Source organism: Chiloscyllium plagiosum, unplaced genomic scaffold (assembly GCF_037043375.1).
Source record: "Chiloscyllium plagiosum isolate Xiang-an unplaced genomic scaffold, Cpla_swu_hap1 HiC_scaffold_14, whole genome shotgun sequence".
Classification (NCBI taxonomy): Eukaryota; Metazoa; Chordata; class Chondrichthyes; order Orectolobiformes; family Hemiscylliidae; genus Chiloscyllium; species Chiloscyllium plagiosum.
In genome coordinates this window covers 25,455,680-25,478,116 of record NW_028270152.1, presented here as the reverse complement: position 1 = coordinate 25,478,116, position 22,437 = coordinate 25,455,680, and the positions used below count along the sequence as shown (strand labels likewise).

The 22,437-nt window shown below is 38.3% G+C and overlaps 1 protein-coding gene across 7 annotated transcripts in view; it reads left to right on the top strand.

Moving 5' to 3' along the window:
- The window catches only part of atrip (ATR interacting protein), a 49,744-nt gene that overhangs the window by 5,917 nt on the left and 21,390 nt on the right, over positions 1 to 22,437 (top strand). For 5 of the 7 annotated variants that reach the window (XM_043707882.2, XM_043707881.2, XM_043707880.2 and 2 more), the window contains 9 exons: positions 329 to 411; positions 5,786 to 5,956; positions 7,055 to 7,173; positions 8,420 to 8,580; positions 10,843 to 10,956; positions 12,309 to 12,383; positions 12,878 to 13,004; positions 15,016 to 15,747; positions 21,036 to 21,178. In XM_043707882.2, the coding sequence (XP_043563817.2) occupies positions 329 to 411; positions 5,786 to 5,956; positions 7,055 to 7,173; positions 8,420 to 8,580; positions 10,843 to 10,956; positions 12,309 to 12,383; positions 12,878 to 13,004; positions 15,016 to 15,747; positions 21,036 to 21,178 (1,725 nt within the window). The remainder of the gene's footprint in view (positions 1 to 328; positions 412 to 5,785; positions 5,957 to 7,054; positions 7,174 to 8,419; positions 8,581 to 10,842; positions 10,957 to 12,308; positions 12,384 to 12,877; positions 13,005 to 15,015; positions 15,748 to 21,035; positions 21,179 to 22,437) is intronic. The other 2 variants (XM_087994202.1, XM_087994203.1) reach the window with 2 other exon arrangements.

The following is a 22,437-nucleotide window of genomic DNA, read 5'->3' as shown; positions in this document are numbered from 1 at the left end:
GTTGATGATGTGGCTAGTGTTTAGTGTTGACCAAATAAGTCACATTCCGCTTTTGGTACATGGATTCACATATTTCACCCATATTATTAGGATTGTATACCACAACTTATTTTTAATTAGGGCCACTTTATTTTTACATATAGGTAGGTAAGGACAGTATTTCTTTTGATTTTCACAAGAGGGAGAGTCAGAAAAATGTCGTACATGTTGCGTGCACAGCACAAAAATGCACTATTTACAGGGTGGTTATGCAAGGTTGGTTGTAAGCAATACAAGTTTGTAAATTCCAATTTAATCACTGACTTTCCTGTTCTATGTTTGCCCAAAGGGAATGGTCTCATTCAAAGTAATGATACTGATTCATTTGGATTTGAGGTTCTTCAAGAACAACATGAGAAGCTGAGGCAACAGGTGATGTAAATTCTTTTGTACTGAAAAAACCGTGACTGAATCAAGCTGATAGTTCCCACTGCTGGCTTGAGTCTTTGCATGTCATTTGCATATTAACTGTCCTTCTTAGAAGTCCATTATCAACAAAATTACACTTGCAGTTGGGTAATTCCTGACAATATTTATATCATTTGATTTGCTGGGGACCTTTTGTATCAAGGTTGTATTGTATTGGTTGTCGGTGCGGTAAACTTTAAAGTATCAATGCAGTTTCACATTGTGACACAACAGATATTGTAAATTCTAAGTTCTTTATGTATTTCTTGAATCAGTTGCAACCTTGTGGTACCAAAATATCAGACATGCTGTACAGACAGACAGTCTAGACAGAGTCATAGAGATAGACAGCACGGAAACAGACCCTTCGGTTCAATTCATTCATGTCGACCAGATATCCTAGATACATCTAGTCCCATTTACCAGCACATGGCCCATTTTCCTCTTAACTCTTCCTATTCATATCCAGATGATATTTAAATGTTGCGCCTTCACCACTTCCTTTAACCGCCAATTCCATATATGTACCATCCTCTGCGTATGCACTCTAGTTTTGGACTCTTCCACCCCAGGACAAAGACCTCATCTGTTTACCCTATCCATGCCCCTCATAATTTTATAAACCCCAGAAAAGGTCACCCCTCAGCCTCCAAAGCTCCAGGTAAAACTGCCCCAGCTATTCAGCCTTTTGTTGTGCAGTTTTTAGATTTGTGTGAAACTTTGTGCATCTGCACTGATTCTTTAAGTCAGTTGAATGACTAATCCAAATTGCAATCTGAAACTTCCTTTCTTTATAGTGCTTTCATTATATTTCATCACACTGGATGATGCTGTGAGCCATGTATAATTGTATTAGATTTCTGGTCTTTTGTCATGTATTTAACAACAAAAATTGTAAGTTTGCTTGCTGAGATGGTAAATCTGTCCTCAGACGTTTTGTCACCAAGCTAGGTAATAACACCAGTGGGCATCTGGTGAAGCATCTGTGTTCTGTTCTGTTCCGCTTGCTATTTATCTGTCTCTGTTTTTGTGGTGGGTGATATCATTTCCACTTCTGTTTCTGAGAGCTTGATAAATGGGGTCCAAATCTTTGTGTGTTAATGGAGTTCCAGTTTGAATGCCAGGCCTTTAGGAATTCCTGTGCGTGTCTTTATTTAGCTTGTCCCAGGATGGATGTATTGTCCTGGTCGAACTGCTGTCCCTCTTCATCTGTTTGTATGGATACCAGTGATAGTTGGTCATGTCTTTTGGTGGCTAGTTGGTGCTCATGTATCTTGGTGGCTAGGGAATTCCAAGAGACCTCGCATTCAAACTGGAACTCCATTAACAGACACAGATTTTGACCCCATTTACCAACCTGTCAGAAACAGAAGTGGAGATGATATCACCTACCACAACAAACTGAGACAGATAAATAGTCAGTGGGACAGAACACCAACGTTTCACTGATGTTACCTAGCTTGGTGACAAAACATCTGAGAGCACATCTACCAGCTCAGCAAGGAAGCTTAAACCTGATCCACAACCCGAGCTACAAATCTTCTCCAAAATCTCATTTAACAACAAAGCTTTTTTTTTTAACCTCCAGAAGGCTTTTGTTTAGGATTGTAGAGAAGAAAACAGCATTAACTTAGTTTAACAATTTGTTGGTTGGTCTTGAGTTTCTGATAACAATGAATTTTTTGTCCCTCAATGATGAGAGCATCAAATAGAAAAGCCTCAACCTCATTGATTGGAAAGGTTGAGAATAATATTGTAGAATATGTTTTTGTTCCATATTATCTTTGGAGGCCTTTAATTGTCAATGAATATATATAAAACTATTTGAGGCAATACAAAATTGTTAATTAGACTTGCATCTTGCTTGGCTCTGAATTTCAGTATTTGACTCTTTGACTTTGATAAGACCAAGATATCTCTGATGATGTCCACTTCTTTTGAAAAAATGAGCTATGATTACCATCTAAATAATGGCCTTTATTTTGTCTATTTTCTTGTGAGTGCGATATTTGGCAGTAGCTTCACCTTTTGGCTATTTGGTATAGGTGATGAGAAATCTATGTACTAAAAAAAATTGTCATGTGAATCTTAAGATTGCCATTATTTGAGTATTAAGTTTTGTTCGTGCTCTTTTTGATGTATGATTTATTTGTATATGTGTTTGTTCCTCCATACTGTGTCAATATTTTTATTATTGATTTGTGGCATGTGGACATTGCTGGCTAGCCAGCATTTATTGCCTTTCCCTACTTGCAGTTGAGAAGGTAGTCCATATGCTGCAGGTTGACTCAAAATGCCATTAAGGAAGGAATTACAGGATTTTAGCCCAGCGACAGTAAAGGAGTGACAGTGTATTTCCAAGTCATGGGGGTGAGTGGCTTGGAGGGGAACTTGCGGGTGGTGGTGTTCCCATGTACCTGCTGTTCACGTCCTTCTAGACGGAAGTAGTCATGGGTTTGGAAGATGCTGTCTGAAGATCTTAGGTGAATTTCGGCAGTGCATCCTGTAGATAGTACACATTGCTACTGAGCATTGGTCGTGGCGGAAGTGGATGCTTGTGGATGTAGTGCCAGTCAAAAGGGCTGCTTTATCCTGGATGGTGTTAAGCTTTTTGAGTGTTGTTGGGATTGCATTCATCCAGGCAAGTGTATTTGGAGTGCTGCTCCTTCATCAGGTGGTCATTCACATCACACAAATGCCAGGCTATGACTATCTCCAATAATGGTTTTGGGGAGTCAGGAGGGGAGTTAATTGCAACAGTATTCCTAGCCTCTGACCTGCTCTTGTTGCCATTGTGTTTAAGTGGTGAGTTCAGTTGATTGGGAGTTACCACAGACTAGACAAAATGTTAATGGTAAGGGATTGAGTGATGGTAACACCATTGAATGTCAAAGGGCAGTGGTGAAGTTGTCTCTTATTGGAGATAGTCATAGCCTGGCGTTTGTGTGAAATGAATGACCACCTGCTGAAGGAGCAGCACTCCAAAAGGTGGTGCTTCCAATCAAACCTGTTGGACTATAACCTGGTGTCGTGTGATTTTTAACCTTGTACACCCCAGTCCAACACCGGCATCTCCAAATCTGGACTGCTTCAGTATCTGATGAGTCAGAAATAGTGCTGAACATTGTGTAATCAACAGCGAACATCCCCACATCTGACCTTTATGAGGAAGGGAAGGTCATTGATGAAGGAGCTGAAGCTGATTGGGCCTAGGACACTACCCTGAGGAACTCCTATACCTGAGATGACTGACCTTCAAGCACAACCATTTTCCTATCTGCCAGATGTGACTCCAACCAGCAGAGATTTTGCCCCTGTACCCATTGATTCCTGCTTTGTTAGAGCTCCTTGATGCCATATTTGGTTGAATGCAACCTTGAGGTGAAGGGCTGTCACTCTCACATCACCTCTGGAATTCACCTCTTTTGTCCATTTTTGAACGAAGGCCATAATGAGGTCAGGAGCTGAGTGACCCTGGCAGAACTCAAACTGGGTGTCACTGAGGATGTTATTGCTGAACCTGTGCTGCCGGATAGCACTGATGACACCTTCCATCATGATACTGATGATCAAGAGTAGACTGGGGCAGTAATTGGCTGTGTTGGATTTGTCCTGCATTTTATGAATATCCATAATCTTCACCAATTTGTTGGGATATCCAGTTGACTGGCATGTTGATTTATTTTTCCTTCTGCCTTAAAGGGATGCATCAAATCTTTGTTTGGCCTCCTCCTTGATTACTTCTCTGAGAAAGGAAAATCAATATAGCTTCTATTGGAGAATGAATGTTGTTGGGATACAGTGAGTCTTTACAGGATACTTTTGTTAATTGTTGCCTGCGCTGAGTGAAACTCAAACTTGGAACCTGAACATTTCCAAATCTTGTTTTAACATCTCCAGACATGCTGACTGAGCCTTGCTCAGCCTGGAATACACTCTTGGTTTCTTTATATCAGCAATAGCACATTGAATGTTGCTATATCTTCAGGTGTTACAGTGGTGTAACTGCTGGAGTTGAGAAGAGTAGGAGGTGATTTGATTAAAACTTATGAGATCCTGGCTGACCTTGACAGGGAGGATGAGGAACAGACGTTTCCACTTGAGAGAATCTGGAACTAAGAGTTCCTTTTTAAAAATAAGGGTTCATTCCCATTTACACAGAAAAAGGGAGAATGTTTTTGGGGGGTGTCTCTTTCTCTTGAAAAATGGGGGAATCAGAGTGTTTTTGATAAGCGGGTGAAAGGTTATCAGGGTAGGTGGGAATGTGGAGTAATAGATCTTATTGAATGACAGAGTGGGTTGAAGGGACTAAATGACCTACTTCTGTTCCTAATTCATGTGTTTGTATGTACAATCCCAGTGGAAAGTAATCCTTTTTTGAAAAGGAACACATTTTCTCAGTGACCAGAAATAACTGAAGAACAAAATTTCAACACTACTTAATTTATTGTTGTCTATTGAAATCAAAGGTATCTTTGAATCAACACCTTTTTTTTTGCTGTGCACCACATCTCTGGCTGATAAGTAACATTACAAAAAATTCCAAAGTATTCCCCAGCACTCCAGTCTTGTTTCTCCCCGCTGCACTCGGTAAAAACATCCAGTATCCTTTGAAAATTATTTCGCCTAGCCTGGGTCTTCTAGATCCAGTTTTCATCAATAAGATTCACCTCCGCATTAAGGCATTCATTAAATCCACAGAGCCTTTACCGTTGTGTTCCTTTCCTTTCCAACAGAAAACAAACTCTCACCGCATCCTGTTTAATTGTTAACAGAAAACAATCCCTCTCTGCTTCTAAAAAAAAACTGTGCTTTTCTGTGAGATGCTTTGCAAAGGTGTTAAAGCTGTCACTTGACATTTCAATACTTTCTGTCTATGTGGCAGCCAGATCACATGGGCATGTTTCCAAGCTGATTATCCTTTTCAGAATGTTCTATCTGAACTCAAGCAGACATTTTAGAACATAACTATTTGTAACCTCCACTGCTCATGATGGGTACTTTAATCTTATGTTAGTTAAATTAGCTAAATTGATAACATGCAAAGCACCATTAGAATGTCTAATTTGAGGTTATAGATAAAATAATTAGATGTATTCAAAAATTAATCTACTTTAACAAATCTGTATGTAACTTCTTTATAAGTTAAGGCTATGCTCAGTTCTGTGAACTTCTTGAATTTGTTAAAAATTCTCCTTTTTCTGTCACATCCTAATTTTAGAATCTTGACAATAATGTTTGTAAATGACATTTAAATGTTTGAGATTGTTCAAGTTAATCTTTGAGTTTCTGCATGTATTTAAATAATAGTTTAAAGTGACATTTATTAATTCATCAGTTTAATGAACTAGAAGGGAAACTGCAGGTGAAAAATGGTGAAATTCGAGTTCTGCGAGACTCTTTACGCCGTGTGGAATCTGAATTTGACCAGCAAAAAAAAATGTACATACTTGATGAGAAGGAGAAAGCAGAAGTTCAAAGCCAAAGAGAAAAGGAGCTCTCCAAAAAGGTATGAAACAAATAGAGCAAGAAAGATCACTTCCTATTTCAATTTGTATGACCTCTAATTTAGAATAAAGACTATATTGCTTACTAAGCCAGTGCCTTCAAAAGCATGCACAAGTCTACTTTGTTTAGATTTCCTGTGAAAAGTTGCATGTAAATATGCACTGACCTTGTGTTCGGCTATTCTGTAACTCCTGAGTTATCTCAGTTTCGTCTTTTCAATGGGCCAGAAGTTCTGTTTCATTCAGTGTCTGTCCTTCATTGGTTGTTTGACTTGGGAATTTGCATTGAATTATATTGGGCCTGCAGCAGTAACTGACTATTTGGTTCAACAGATACATATTGATTTTTATATTTTGCACAAACTTCCTCACATCTCTTTTGTAAGGAGTTATATGCTTGTTTTTTGTTTGCTATTATTGATGCGTGCTGCTTCATTGCTGCTTAGTTAATATTGTAATTCTTTATGTATTTGAAGAGTAAGTTGAGTGCATTGAAATGTTAAAAAGGACAGTTTTAGTGTCTAATTTTCCTTTTGTCCCTTATCTGCACTCCATGATGTTTTGGAAGTAGATCTCTGATTGAGGGCACTCTTCAGGTTCAAGCCAAGGCAAAGAAAATCATTAAGTTTGGAGACCATTGGTTTTCGCCCATCCAAACATCAGTATATGCACCAAGATATTGAAATGGAGCTCCTACCTTTTATACTCCCCAGCCCACCTTGACTTTAGTTCCCCAACATGTGGAATCTTGAAGTTAATGGTAACAGTGCCACTATGGAATTCTCGGCCTCTTGGCATTTTGGGATTAATTTAGGCACTTGGATTGCAGTTCTTCAAGAAGATGGCTCATCATCTTCTCAAGGGCAACTAGGGATGAGCAATAATTGCTGGTTAAGATTGTGACAACCAGATCCCATGAATGAATTATAACAAAATGCCCCTTTTAAGATTGTTGCTACTTAAATTTTACAATGGCAATTTTTTGCTAAAAGCCCATGCTGTTCCATTCCTTTTCAATTTAATTCACTACATCTTGACGTTAGCTTAGTCTTCTGTCTAGATAAATATATTTTTAATGGTGTGTTTTTTTAAAAATTTAGGTACAGTCATTGCAGTCTGAACTACACTTCAAAGAAGCAGAGATGAATGAGCTGCGTGCAAAACTCAAAAGTTGTGAAAGACTAACCAAATCTGCAGTCCCAAGTGTTGCAAAAATCAGGTACTTGAGGCAAACTAAATGAATGTTTTATATTTGGCTTTTGAGACTGAAAGACTTCTTTCAAGTCTGTATTTGTTCCTCTTCTGTTTTTTTTATTTATTCTGTGAAGACATTAGCTGTGCCACATGTGCAATAAACTTGTTCGTGTAACATCCATAAATCCTGTCCTGTGGGAAAAGGTGAGCATTACAATTAACTGGTTTAACAGGCTAGCTGGACTATGTAGTTTGTTTCATCCAATCAGAATGGCGAATGAAATGTTTTCTTTCAAAACCAGGAAAAATATTCTAAAATTTTCGAGTTGATTGTTGAGGATAATATATTGCACAACATTTATGGTTTGTGTGCAGTTTGGAAACCTTGATTCTTGGGCAACAGATCAGTTTGTGTGTGACAGTTGTTTTTGGCAAGAGATACACATTTTTTTTTCCCAGTCACCTGAAAATGTCAGTTTTACGATATTGCTTATATGCATTGCACAGGTGAGAGGCATGTAATGAGCTGCTGGTAGTTTGCCTTCTTTCTCTCATCAGCTTAGCTAGCTAAATACCACAATTATTTAATTTTTAATTGTAAACATAAATTTCACTCAACTGTTTTTCAATTTGTACCTATGTTACTCGCAACTAGGCATTGAAGATTGTACACTGCAACAAAATGGTAATTGAGATTCTTGGACTTAATACATAAATCTTCAGCATTATTTCATCCGTATGGGTGTTGGGAAACTCAGCTGGGAAACTCAGATTTGTTTTTGGGCTTGGGTATTCTCGTAATGAATACTGTACTGTGGACATTTTATTTTAAAATCTTTGCTCTTCATAGGAGAAAATGTTAAATTCTCATGCCTGATATTTAGTCTCTTGCTTATTGAATTTAGTTGGCTCATTCAGAGGGCTATTGAACAAGAAGAGAAAACAATGTGAATTTGAGAGTGAATTTGACCTTACTTATACTGATCTACGTAAAATTTTATTTTCAAAGAATTACCAAATTCGTGTATCAAATTATTGAAAGCAGCTCATTATCACCACCTCCAGAGGCAAATGCTGGCCAGCTATGACCAAATCCCATGAACTGATTACAATAAATTCTTTTAGTTGAAAAACATAAACTAAATGACACTGATTCCTTAGTGGATTATTGTGCTAAATTCAAATTATTGGAGTATTTATACACATTCAAATATTAATTTTTAATATTTGCCTTGATATGAAAAATAGCTGTGAACAAAATGTCTGTTTAGCCCTAGGAAAAACTCATCTGGATCCATTAAACCTGAAAGTAGTCCTTTTCAGATTGCAAGGAATTATTTTCCTGATAAAAAAGCATTTGCTGCCGAGATGTCTCCTGTGCGTTCTGTTTGTTCTGCTCCAGCAGCGAACCGGATCTTGGCTGATCAGGAAGGTGATTTTTTTTCCTCATGACATTTATTTTGTTGGTTTGATAATAAACTGCAAGTGTTATGAACTTGTCAAAGACATTTTCTGAATTTTTACCATCAAGATATGAAATTTCTCTGTGAAGAATATTTGAATCATTGGTTAGCATGTCTTTATCTATTTAATTTTGTATATATAAGAACCTAAGCAATAGGAGCAGTAGTCATTCAGCTCCTCAATTCTATCATGGCTGACCTGCTTTTGGCCTCCATTTTTTTTTAATCCCGGCTCTTTATAGCCTTCAATTCCTGGGTTAAAATATCACCCTTCTACTTCTGCATTCTTAAATACTTTCAGCGATCAACCATCACAGATCTTTGAAGTAGACAATTCTAGACATTCACTACCTTCTGAGAGAAAAAAATTCCTTCACACCTCAGTTTAAAATGAGCATCCGTTATTCTGTAACTGTGTCTTAGTTGAGTCAATTTAAATCACAATAACAGTTATAATGCCCTTGCATATCTCCATTATTTCCTGATTTATATTTTGTCCTACAGTGATGCACCTCATTAGAGGTCTGTAGATGACTTACACCCTTGACATTGTTCCCTTGCTGTTCTTTATTACCACCCAAACAGTTCCATCTCACAAGCCATTGCACCTGAATAGCTATTCACTATTGCATGATACATTTCTTTGTTAACATGGCTACCCTACACTATCTAATTTTTCAGTATGTCAAATTTCCTTGAATATTGAGTTCCCAGTCTTGATCACCCTTTATTAGGATGAATATGTTTTATTCATGATCTACAAGTAGCTAGTATGATTATCCTGCGTATTTTTGATCTTGAAACATGTTTTAACCATCCATAAATCTAAACACAGCCTTTCTTTTTGACTCCTTTGCTTTTTTAAGTTGTCAAAAAAATTGATGGAATGTAATCCGGAGCTGCAGAATTCATTTTCAGGAACTACATCTTCTGAAAATAAATGTGTCACTGATCCAAATTCCATGGTATTCATTGGGCTTGAGATTTTAAAATACCACTGTTAGTCGTCAGACCATTGATTTTTTTTTAAACTAATATATTTCAATGTAAATAACTGACTTTTAGCTGAGTTTGGTGCAGAACAGAAACAACAGTCATCACAATATTAAGAAACAAATGTTTTTTTTTAAAAAACAGCTTTTGTTACATCAGGTCTGGTAGAGAGAGAAGCAGTGCTGATATTTCAAGTCCAATATGACAATCAGTTCTGTCTCCATAGTTGCTGCCAGATCGACTCAGATTTTCCACCATTTTCTGTGTTTCTTTCCGATTTGCAGCATCAACAGTATTTTGTTTCTAAAAGCATGCCTTTCCCGCTTGCTTCAGATCAGTAGTCTTGGAGCTACTCTTGAATAGGGGCTGCATCTATGGATTCCCACCAGTTTTCATATTCACCTTATTTTCATCATGATTATTGGTACAGAATCAGATGTATTTGGGTTGTTGCTACGTGCTCCCTTGCATGACTTTGGGCATCAACAGAGGAATGTGACTCTTAATTAAGGAGAACCAGATTAAAGGCCTGGAGGTAATTGGATTTGCATGCCATTGCTGCACCCTTTTACAGGCACTCTTTACCACCTTATAAACCAAATAACGAACTGTTTCATATTACCTATTGTCTTCAGTTTGTGTCAGATATTTAACACTGTTTGTGACATTACTGCTAAACAGTAGGTAACCTAGAAATAAACAAAAAATAATTTTGATGAAAAATAAATAACTGCTCTGATGTACTAAATTGATGCCAGGCTGAGGAACTGAATTGAATGAAGCACAGCAGGTATTGTTGCTGGAGCGTATGCTGTTTGTCGGATCACGATACTTTTGTTGATTACAATATAACATGAGTAGGAAGATATTAGAGTAGTAAGATCATGGAATATTTGATGTAGAGAGAATTATTGGAGGTTTAAGATCATGAGGGATTTGAACATAAGCTTGAGTGTTTGTCTCTGTACCAAACTGGAAACAAATATGGGTCCATATGCACAGAGATGATGCAGTGAGTGAGACTTGATGCTTATTTGAGTATGGCAGCTGGCTTTGTTAATTTGCAGTTTATACTGGGTGTAGAATGGGAAGCTACCCAGGAAAGCAGTGTATTAGCATTGTCTAGAGGTAATGTAAGGCATTAATCTGTGTTTCAGTGTAATATTGGATGAACCTGGGTGTAAATGGATGATGTTATGGAACTGGTAATTAAGAGTTCAAATTATAACTTTTAACAGTTACAGACACTCAGGATTTGAAAGAATTGCACATTACCAAGAGGAAAATGTCGAAAAAGTGTCCCTCACTTAATTCCTTTCAGGGAAGATTGTCTCATAGCAGACAACCTGCAAGTAAGTAATTATGATATTAACGCATAGGTGCAATTTGGCAGAATATGAGCCCATGCCAATTAATTCATGATGATATAGGTTATGGGTTTGGGGATGCAGTTTCCATGCCTTTAAAAATATTGGTGTCACCTGGTAATATGCCCTGGACACTCGATCTATAATATCTTTTATTCCAGACATGACACATTGATTTACTCAAGTGTTGATTCTGCATTAAAGAGTGAAAGAGAAATCTCTATTCAGTAGTGAAAAATGGATATTCTTTTGTTATGAGTCAGGCAGTGTTTATTTTAGTGTAGTAAAATTCAAGTAGGGTTTCTAATAACTGGGCTACAATTATTAATTTACAATTTAAATTTTTGTAAACAACTTTGTATCAATACTTGGCAATTAGGTGATGATTACTGCATGTAACAAACAGATGACTGTTATAAAGGTATTGCACTATTCAAATGTTTTCAATCTCCAAGTGTTGGATAGAATTCTTAGGTGACAATCAGACTCTATATAATTTTGTAGGCATATTGCAATCCCTGAGAGAATGGGGTCACCTCCATTAGACTCTGAGGAAACCTCTTAAAATTGCACATATTAAGTTCCTGTGGTTTCTTGAGTAGCATTGTAAATTGTAAATTTGATCTTTTATGGGGATTGTGAGAAGTCCGTATATGATGTATTGGCTATTCTATTCCTAGAATCTCACTTCTTCATGATCTTTTGAAGATGAGTATATGTTCTGCCTATATTCATCTCACTCTCAGGTGCCATCCTGGAGTAGCCTAGGAATTTGGAAGAATGAGGGAAGAAATTTGCAAAATATAGGGAAGTGTTAATGTCAAATCATGATGAATACTTAGAATTGTGTACATGAAGTGTTAATGATCTGAACTGTGTCATTGCACGGAGAACCTAAGAATTGTCAAAACACTTCTTCACTGGCATGAGTTCACTAAAATCTTCATTTTTTAGATACTTTCTGGTGTTCATACCTTTAACATTCCTTAGTGGAACTGAATTCCTTCTCACTGACAGCATTTTTAATCCCCCATCCTCCCTCCTTGAGGCTCTAGGTTATGATACATCTGAAATTTATGTGCTCAGCCAGTTGCCATAGGTGTGAATTATTGGGTTTGTGACTTCACCCTAATGTGTGAATTTTTCAGAGGTGGATGAGGGATGAAAGTCAGTCAAATGTAAACTTTCCTCTGTTTATCATTTTTATTTGCTTGTTTGTGTGTATTAGAAATATGAAAATAACATTTTGATTCAATTTTAATTGAGTTAAAGGTACAGTTTTGACATTTGTTTTCAGTTCGCGTTATTTAGTTGGAGGTGTATTTTCATTTATATAGGTGAGGAGAGGCAGGCAACTTGGTCCAATGCTGATCTTCAAATGACTAATAGAACGGGCAGAGAAGCAGTCAAAGGTGAGGCTTCTCAGACTTTCAATGCCTTTGTTTATTATCTCCAACTAAATATCCTATTTATTACTGAGGTAAATTTAAACTACTTGTATTTGTAAGCCACTCCTATGACTATGACCAGTCCTAAGGCCCTTGCACAAATTTGATCTTTTGGATGAACCAGTATGTTGATTTTGAAGGGAAGTGTCTGAGGTGGGATGACTTAAGAATAACTATTGCAAATATTTCGCAGGTTAAATGTTCCTATATTGCTATCAAGACTGCTCCATTGTTCCAAACCACCTGTAAACAATTATGAATACTTATGAGTAAATGGGCCAAATTTGTAACTTTTGTCATTAAAATAGGTCTTGTTTCAAAGTTGGACATCATGGTGGGAAAGAGCTGATGTTGTTGTGCAGGCCAGAAATTGTTTAACTTCTGTTTTTCTTAGGCATTAGTTGTTGGCTTCAGCAACGTAGTGATCTCTTTTTATTGTGGAATGTGTGCTTCTTAAGGTGCTGTACTGATGACTGTGTTGCTGAGCCAACCAGTTGGACCTGGAACTTTGGGATTGAGCCACCTTCTCAACAGCAGTCCTGAAACATTTTATGGTTTGATCCAACAGCATAGTTCCATTGGCATGTAAGTATAACTTATTGCAAGTGAAAACAGTAAATGTAATAAAGTTCCATATCACAATGCAAAAAATTAAACAGCCCTAATCTTACATTTTTCAAAAGAATTGGAGAATTTGCTGTAATTGTTGGCGGATAGTGCAAAGAAATCTTTCTGAATAAAGAAATGATCTTATTTAGTTCCAAAGTTGGAAAGAGTTCTTGTTTCAGTGGATTATTTTGCCAGTGAATTGCAGTATTTCCCAGCATAATACTGATGGCAAAAATCTATTAATGATTACCTATATGGATGGAATGGTGACATGGGTGAATAAATTGCAGCAGTTTACAATGTCTAAGCACATTTGAGGAATATGCCGTAACACATTGTGACTTCTCTAAAATGAAACTTATTCCTTGTTTTGAAATTGTATGGATGTTTGTAGCTTTAGCATTTTTAATTTTAATCTCTTAAATTCCAGCAAGGCAATAAAGGATGTTTTGAGTGTTCATCCTGCTTTGCTGAAGTTTCTTTCGGTAAATAATTCATTCCTGACAACTGTTTTGTGTTTAAAATGCATTCAGCCAGCTGTACTTTTGGAAATTGAGCAGTATTTTTAAAACACCAAATTATGTCCCAAGTATAAAGTAAAATCTTGCTATGTTTAGATAGACAAATAAGTTAGCTTCCAGGATGGCACTTAAATTCTCAGAATTTGAACTCTCTCTAACTCTGAGACCCCCATTCCCCTACAGGACACACTTTCTCTTTTTGTTGTCTCTTCTTGGTCTTGACTACTACTTTCTCACTTGCAGCGCATTCCTTCAAACCTTGAATAATGATTATATTATGTACCTATTTTGTGTCTTAAAAATGCCATATTCTGTTTCAAATATCATCAATTTATTTCTAAATCTCTGCATGATTGGGGAAGGCAATGGCCTAGTGGTATTCTCATTGGAATGTTCATCCAGAGACCCAGGTTCAAATCCTGCCTTGGCAGATGGTGAAATTAAGAGTCTAATAATGATCATGAATCCATTGTCAATTGTCAGAAAAATCCATCTGGTTCACTAATGTCCTTTAGGAAAGGAAGGTGCCATCCTTACCCAAGTTTGGCCTACATGTGACTGCAGACTCACAGCAACGTGGTTGACTCTTATGTGCTTTTTGAGGAATCAGGGATGGGCCATTAATGCTGGTCTGGCTAGTGGCGCCCACATCCCATGAATGAATAAAAAAAAATAGTCTGTTTACAATCATCAAAATAATAAACTTTATGCCCTGACTGCTGCATTTATCATATTTTTATTATTTTTAACCTCCGTTCCTTTTTATTTCCGACAGCAGCTAAAACAAAACGTTACAACAATTTGTCTCGTTTGGATTATCATTGTTATGATGTTTAAGAGGTCATTGTTCCAATATGTATCTAACTGTCACAACATTTAGCCTTCCTTAAAGTTACATTTAAGACAGAGGCAAGGAGTTTTTCTTTCTCTCATAGAGGGTCGGGAGTCTTTGGAACTTTGTCTTACTCAAAAGACATTGGCAGCATTGTCCCTGAATATTTCTCAGTCAGAGATATACCCTTGGTGAGTATAGTGGTGAAAATTATGAGGGGTAGGCAGAAATGTAGAACTATCAGATTAGCCACGATCTCAATGATAGAGCAAGCTTGAGAGACTGAGTGACTTACTCCTGCTCCCAATTAATTTTTACAAACCTGCTCAATATTTTTTTTAAAAGCGGGTCGATAACAAATATACAGAATATGATATTGTTTAAAACAAAACTTTTGTTGTAGTATTCAGTAACTCTCATGGGTTTGTTTACTCAAGGGCTGGATTTCACTTCTGGTTATGTGATATTTCAGTTGGCTTATGTTTCTTAGGTTCAATCCAACATACCAAGTTCACTCAACCAGTATGGATCCAGATCAATATTATATAGGAAACTTGATTAGACTATCCAGAATATGTCCAAACTTTAAAAATCCAGATAATAATGTTTTAAAATAACATCTTTCATTTTGTAGCGGGACCTCATTAGCTGAGAAATCTTCTGAAGTTGAAAAAAAAGGAACACTTTCCAGTCTAAGTGAGCTTCAGCGTTTAGCTGTGTGTGGCATTAATATGCTGATCTTTGACCAAGAATCATCGGAAGAAATATTGGACACCACAAAAACTATTCATGGACTGAGTACTCAAAATGACCTGTCTAGTGCAGTTCACCTTTTGCCATTAATTGATTATTACCTTGGGACTTATTGTCAAGCTTTGCAGACTGAAAAAGTAGGAAGAAACCCTGCAGGAAACAGAAATTGCTGCTCCTCCAGTTCTGTAGAGTCTACTGCCTCAAATGTGGACGATTGTTTTAATAATTTGGAAGATTTTGCACTTTCAGCACTTGGTGTTTTATATCATCTTGTATCACATAGTCAAAAGGCTGGAAAATCTTTGTTGGTCCCTACCTCCAGTCAAAGTATTGGAGGTAGCACTATCATCACGACGCAATCACATAAGAATGCGACACTGAGTAGGCATGGAAACAAAGACGAAGCAGGAGCATCTGAACTTCAAGAGGAACATGTTCAACGACAGGGATTGGTTGGTTTAGAACAACCTCGGCATCATTTGTTCAACAAATTGCTGCAACTTTCTGATCCTGTGGTTATAAGTGTCTCTCATCGAAGAGAAAATTTGCAGAATCTTAGCCTGAGAGTTCTGGGGAAGGTCGCAGAAAGCGCTACTACTGAACTCCTCTGCAGGTAAAGTAAAACAGAATAAAATCTCTCTCTTACTAATAAAATTTTATCAACAAGTATCACTATGAATCCTGTGAAGTCCCAAGTTAAATCACCCTTGTGCTCTGAGTTTGCTGGTGGTAACTGGGTTGACAGCAAATGTACAGTGATTGCCCTCGGCTCCCCTTGGTTATATAAAACGAGTTTTGATTGTTATTCCTGATCCTTATCCAGTATCCCTTCCAGGTAGTGCCACAGGTCAGCTCTAACTGTCATAGGTTTACATCCTTTCTAGTTATTGGATTTGCCATCTGGGCACTTCGAATAATTTTAGAAGGCCTTATCTGTGTTTTAAAGCCCAACTGGGATTGATTTGTCTTTACAATATCAAAGTTTTTCTTTTTGTTTAGATTTGATTACTTAATGTGGAAACAGGCCCTTCGGCCCAACAAGTCCACACCGACCCGCCGAAGCGCAACACACCCAGACCCATTCCCCTACATTTACCCCTTCACCTAACACTACGGGCAATTTAGCCTGGCCAATTCACCTAACCTGCACAATTTTTTTGGATTGTGGGAGGAAACCAGAGCACCCGGAGGAAACCCACGCAGACACTGGGAGAATGTGCAAACTCCACACAGAGAGTCACCTGAGGCGGGAATTGAACCCGGGTCTCTGGCGCTGTGAGGCAGCAGTGCTAACCACTGTGCCACCATGTCGGAAAAAAATACACAGTCCAAGTAATAGTGGCAGACAAGTCTGGCAACTTCAACCATCCAGAAATCTACTGATTTAGTTTTCTAATCTGAAATAAATGCAACCAGGATACTTTTAAAAATGTATTTAACTGTTTGTTTAATTTAGTCATGACGATTGATACTTTTGTAATTAAAATGTTTGTGACAGCATTTGGTAGAAGCTTTATCCGTTCAAATCAATTTAAAAATTTCAAAACAATGCAACTATTATTGTGTTCAGCAAAATTTTTTATCCAATCTGTGGATCATTCTAATTAGACTGTTAGTCTGATGTTGCACAGGCTTTCAAATGTTAAATTATATTGTGATCTGTTGCTTACATGGACAATAGTTGAGCCATTCAGACTTTAATCCAGAATGTGATCATGTGTTTTGCAAATGCAATTGATCTTTTGTTCTTGCTTTTTTTTGCCAGGAAGCAGTTCTTTGAAGTGTCAGGCATACTACTTGTTGAGCTTGCCCTTATTTTTCAAATTAATGCATGCTTGTTTGAATTTAGAATGCATGCAATGAATGGGTTGTAGGCTCATGAGAAGTCTTTTGAGGCTGAATATTCTGTGGTCAAACTACCATAGAATCATAGAATCTTGTAGCTCAAAAGGAGGGCATTCAACCTATTGTAAGCTGTTTGAAAGCACAGTCATATTCTTGATTGTGCCTAGACCATTTATTTAGATTACTTTACAGTGTGGAAACAGGCCCTTCGGCCCAACAAGTCCACACCGACCAGCCGAAGTGCACCCACCCAGACCCATTCCCCTACATTTACCCCTGCACCTAACACTACAGGCAATTTAGCATGGCCAATTCACCTAACCTGCACATTTTTGGACTGTGGGAGGAAACCGGAGCACCCGGAGGAAACCCACGCAGACACGGGGAGAATGTGCAAACTCCACACAGTCAGTCGCCTGAGACGGGAATTGAACCCGGATCTCTGGCGCTGTGAGGCAGCAGTGCTAACCACTGTGTCACCGTGCTGCCTACCCATTGCCTTTTTTTTCTCAAGGGCGATGGTTAATGATCATTCCAATCTGACAAATGGCAGAATTACCCAAATAATAGAGGGAGGGAAAAGGCTATCATTAAACTGCTACTTCTATGATCAGTTTTTATTTAGCTATTCTGCAGGAATCCTGCTTCCATTGCCTTTTGAAAAACATTTGAGAAAGAAAGACAGTGAGTTCCTTGAGCATTCAGGTAGGTTGCATGCATGTTGTGGGAAAACTTAAAATAGCTGTGATTGGTTCATCAAAATCACAAGCAACATTTGAGTATTAATTGGAATTGGTAGTTCGAATCATTTGTTGCTGTGTGGGCCTTTAGCTCGCAATTAGTGATTTTAGAATTGGATTTTTGAACATGCAACATAGAAAATGTTTGATATTGGCTGTCACTTATATAATTCCCTCTTAGGGAAATTGGTCTTAAAATGTATTTTTCACTTTGTGATGCATATCACTCTTTGTGCCAAAAGTGATGGGAATCTTTACATTTTTGTGTTTTTCTCCTCTGGCTGTAAAAAGATTAAAGATATTTGGGTTTTAAGTCTTGATATATAATAGACTCATTATAATGAGGTCTTTTTAAAAATATTGTACTGGACAGGGATGAAAGAAAATTGAAACCCAGTTTCCATACTTTACAGTCCATAATATTTTTTGAAGTAGAAAATGTGTTTCTTGACTCCTTAGTGTCTGTGATCAATTTGAATAACCAGCAGCAAGCTTTTGAAATAGAGGATACATTATGCATTTGTAACACTCATACATTGTGTCTGCCCTGGTTCTGGTCCAAGCATAGTTCAAAACAATAGTGAATTTTTATAAGTCGTAAATTACATGGTATTCTTTTGTTTACATATTTGGCTTGTCTAAGCAAAAGCATATATTGCTTGCAGGTTTGCAAAGGTTGGTGTTCTCGCTGCTGGTGTTAGGGTTCTGTGGATTTGATAACTGGAGTGTATAATCAGAATTGTTGATGGATTTCCTCACATTGATGGATTTTCAGTTAATCATGAAATTAGTTACTTTGTAATCCTCGAGAGCTCTGCTGGTGTGCTGGTAGATGCAGCCTCCTCTGGAGGTTCACAGTATTGCAGAAACCAATCTTCAGTCTTTTCAATTCACTCCACGTGACATCAAGATATGGTTGCAGGCACTTGAAACTGAGAGCAATCGGGCAATAATACTGAAAATAGATGGGAACGCCACTCACTAGCCCTTCACTGTCACTGGATCAAACTATTGGAATTCCCTAAAGCCATTGTGGGTCTACCTATAGCACGTAGACTGTAGAGGTTCAAGAAGACAGCTCAGCGCCACCTTCTCAAGGGTAACTAGGGATGGGTAATAAATGCTGGCCCAGTCAATGAGACACACGCATCCCAAGTGAATAAAAACAAAGCTTTTTGAGTTCAGCTACAGTATTAGGCCTCATGTGGCATCAAGGAGTCTTAGCAAAACTCAAGATCATGGGAATTAAGAAAAACTGTCTACTCGTTGAAGTTATACCCTGTGTCTTTGTTTTGGGAGGTTAGTCTTCTCAGCTCCAGGATATCTTTGCAGGAATTCCTTCGGACAGTGCCCTGTGCTGAGCCATCTTCAGCTGCTTCATAAATGACCTTCCCTGCATCCTAAGGTCAAAAATGGATTTGTTTGCTGATGATTCCACCAAATTCAAAACTACTTGAGACTCTTCAGATACTGAATATTGTGAAGCATTTCATACTCAAATGCAGCAAAGTTGATCACCGTCCAGGTTTGTGTTGAAAATAATAGGTAATATTTGTGCAAATGCCAGACAATGACCATTTCCAACAAAAGAGCATCTAACCATTGCTCCTTGACATTCAGTGGCATTGCCATCACTTGAATTCCCCACTATCAATATCCTGGAGAGTTAATATTGACCAAAAACTGAATTAGACCAGCCATATAAAGACAGTGGCTGCAAGAACTGGTCAGACGTGAGGAATCCTGCCTCAATTAACTCCCTCCTATATCCTCAAAGCCTGACCACCCACAATAAAGCAAAAGTCCGGAATGTGATGCAGTACTTCTCACTTGTTTGGCTGAGTGCATTCCAATGACACTTGAAAAAGCAACCCTCGTGATTGTCCACACACACCTCCAGTGCTCAATAGCAACAGTATCATCCCATGCAAGATGCACTGGGCGGCATGGTGGCTCAGGGGTTAGCACTGCTGCCTCACAGCGCCAGGGACCCGGGTTCGAGTCCCACCTTAGGCGACTGTCTGTGTAGAGTTTGCACATTCTCCCCGTGTCTGCGTAGGTTTCCTCCAGGTTCTCCGGTTTCCTCCCACAATCCAAAGATGTGCAAGTTAGATGAATTGGCCATGCTAAATTGCCCATCGTGTTAGGTGCGTTAGTCAGGCATAAAATATAAGGTAGGGAAATGGGTCTGGGTGAGTTACTATTCAGAGGGCTGGTGTGGACTTGGGCTGAAATGCCTGTTTCTATACTGTAGGGAATCTAATCTCACTGCAGCAATTCACCAGGGCTCCTTAGACAGCCCCTTCCAAATCCACAGCCACTTCCATGTAGAGGAGTAAGGGCAGAAATTGCGCTGGTTGTGTTCCCATTATCAGTTCCCCTCCAAACTACTTATTGTCCTGACTTGGAAGCATATCCCTTTTCTTTTAGTAGCCTTGAGTTAATTCCTGGAAATCTCTCCCTAAGGGCATTGTGAGTTTACCTACAGCATGTGGACTACAACAGTTGATCAAGGAAACTTACCACCAGCTTCATGAGGACAACTAGGGGCAGGCAACAAATGATGGTCCAGTTCCCAAGAGAGTATTCAAAAAGCTAGGCCCGATGTAGGGCCTAGTTATTGATCCTGTGCTGTAAGTGTAAATTATGCCACTTATGACTTTATGGGAAGTCTACAGGAGCCTTCCTGCTTCTCTAAATCATCAAAATATACATTTTCTACTTCACTGCAAGGTGCATGATCCTGAAGGTGTGTTCTATGTAAGTTGGTGATCCCAATTTGTGGAAAAGCTGTAGTAAATCTGTTATCTAAAATTTGAGTGGGCAGATGTTAGATAATGCGGTGCAATTTATTTTAAGACCATTGCCATTCTGATTCCATCAATTATTAGGTGAATTAAAATTTCCTGCTTGCTTACTTGCTTTGCTGTTTCCCTCCTTGGTCTCCTGTCCCTTTTTCCCCCTGCACTTTAGACACCACACCAATCATTTTCATTTCCTCCACCCTTCTCCTCAGCATAGTTATCAGACAAAACTGTTGAACATTTTCATATTGATGCGGTATTGCATTTGTAACAAAGATGGTAACTTAGAGTACATAATGGTGACTTGTACGTAAGTGAGCTACCTAGGAGATAGAAATTAAATAAAACACTGATAAAAGCTCATTTTGGTATGTTATTTTTCAAGTTGCTTTTGAGTCAGAGAGGTAGCTGTTGATGTAAATGCTTTTAAAATGCAATCACGTGCGAAAGAAAATTGCAAACAGTCATTATGCAGTTAATTGCTTTGGCTAAATTTGTTTGGATTTTGTCAGGTTCCACCAATTATTAAGCAGTGAAGTGCTGCTGCGGTGCCTGTCACTAGATTCTTCATGCTCTATTGTCCTCCTTGTCGTCCAGCTCCTGGCAAACCTGACAGATCATCTGGAACTGGCCTCGAAGTTCTGCTCACAGTCGGGTGAGAGAAAATTCCTTATTAGTTCATCAACTTGTTTTTGCGTTTTTCTTTTAATACTGGATTAGATTTGTAAGCTCAATGCAGAGCATTTGTTGGACAAATAAAATTGAAGTGATTCTAGACCAGCTACATTTTAAAAGTAGTTAAAGGGACTGGATGTTGATAAGTAAAGTAAATTTCGTGAATTTCAAAAAAAGCATTCACTATAATGCATATAAAACTACCTACTAAAAGTCTGCAATATTTTAGAGTATTCACATGGATAGGGGACTGGCTAATTCATAGACTGTTACATTAGGGGGCAATTTTAGGATGGCAACCCATAACAAATAGAGTGCCAAAGATCTGTGCTGCACCTACAGTTATTTAGAATGTATAGTCATAATTTAGATGACAGTCACCAAGGTTGTGGATGACACAAAAATAAGTGGCAAGATGAGAGGTGCAGATGACCATGTCTGTAGAGGTGTATGGACAGGCTAAGTTAACGGACAGGAACTTAGCAGATGGCATGTAAAGTGAGAAAATGTGAAGTTATGTACTGAGGCAAGAAGAGTAGAAGAGCTAAATATTTATTGAAATGGAAAAAGATTGCAAAAACCTGCAGCACCACTGAATTAGGGAATTCTTGTCCGTGAATTGCCAAAGAAAAGCTTCCAAGTTCATAGGGAAGATAACCAGATAGTTGGCCTTTAATTCAAAAGGAACGGACTATAAAAATAGGGTGTTTTTTGCTTAAAAAATACAGACACTACCCGCATCACACCTGAAATTCAGTGAACAGTTTTGGTGATCTTATCTAAAAAGAGGTACTGACATCGGAGGTAGTCCAGAGAAGGTTTTAACAGTTGATTATGGATTGATGGAGGAATTTTCTTTAAGGTTCAGTGGGTTGGGTTTGTACTCATTGGAGTTTAGAAAAATGAAGAGAGGCTACATTGAAACATCCCTGGGGGACCTGACAGGGTAGATGCAGAGGCTGTTTCCCTTTGAGGGATATCATAGGACCAGAGGGCATAATCTGACAATATGAAATGGTCCATTTAGGACAGATTAGATTTAGATTAGATTACTTAGTGTGGAAACATGCCCTTTGGCCCAACAAGTCCACACCGACTCTCCAAAGAGTAACCCACCCAGACCCATTCCCCTACATTTTCCCCTTCACCTAACACTACGGGCAATTTAGCATGGCCAGTTCACCTAACCTACACATTTTTGGACTGTGGGAGGAAACCGGAGCACACGGAGGAAACCCA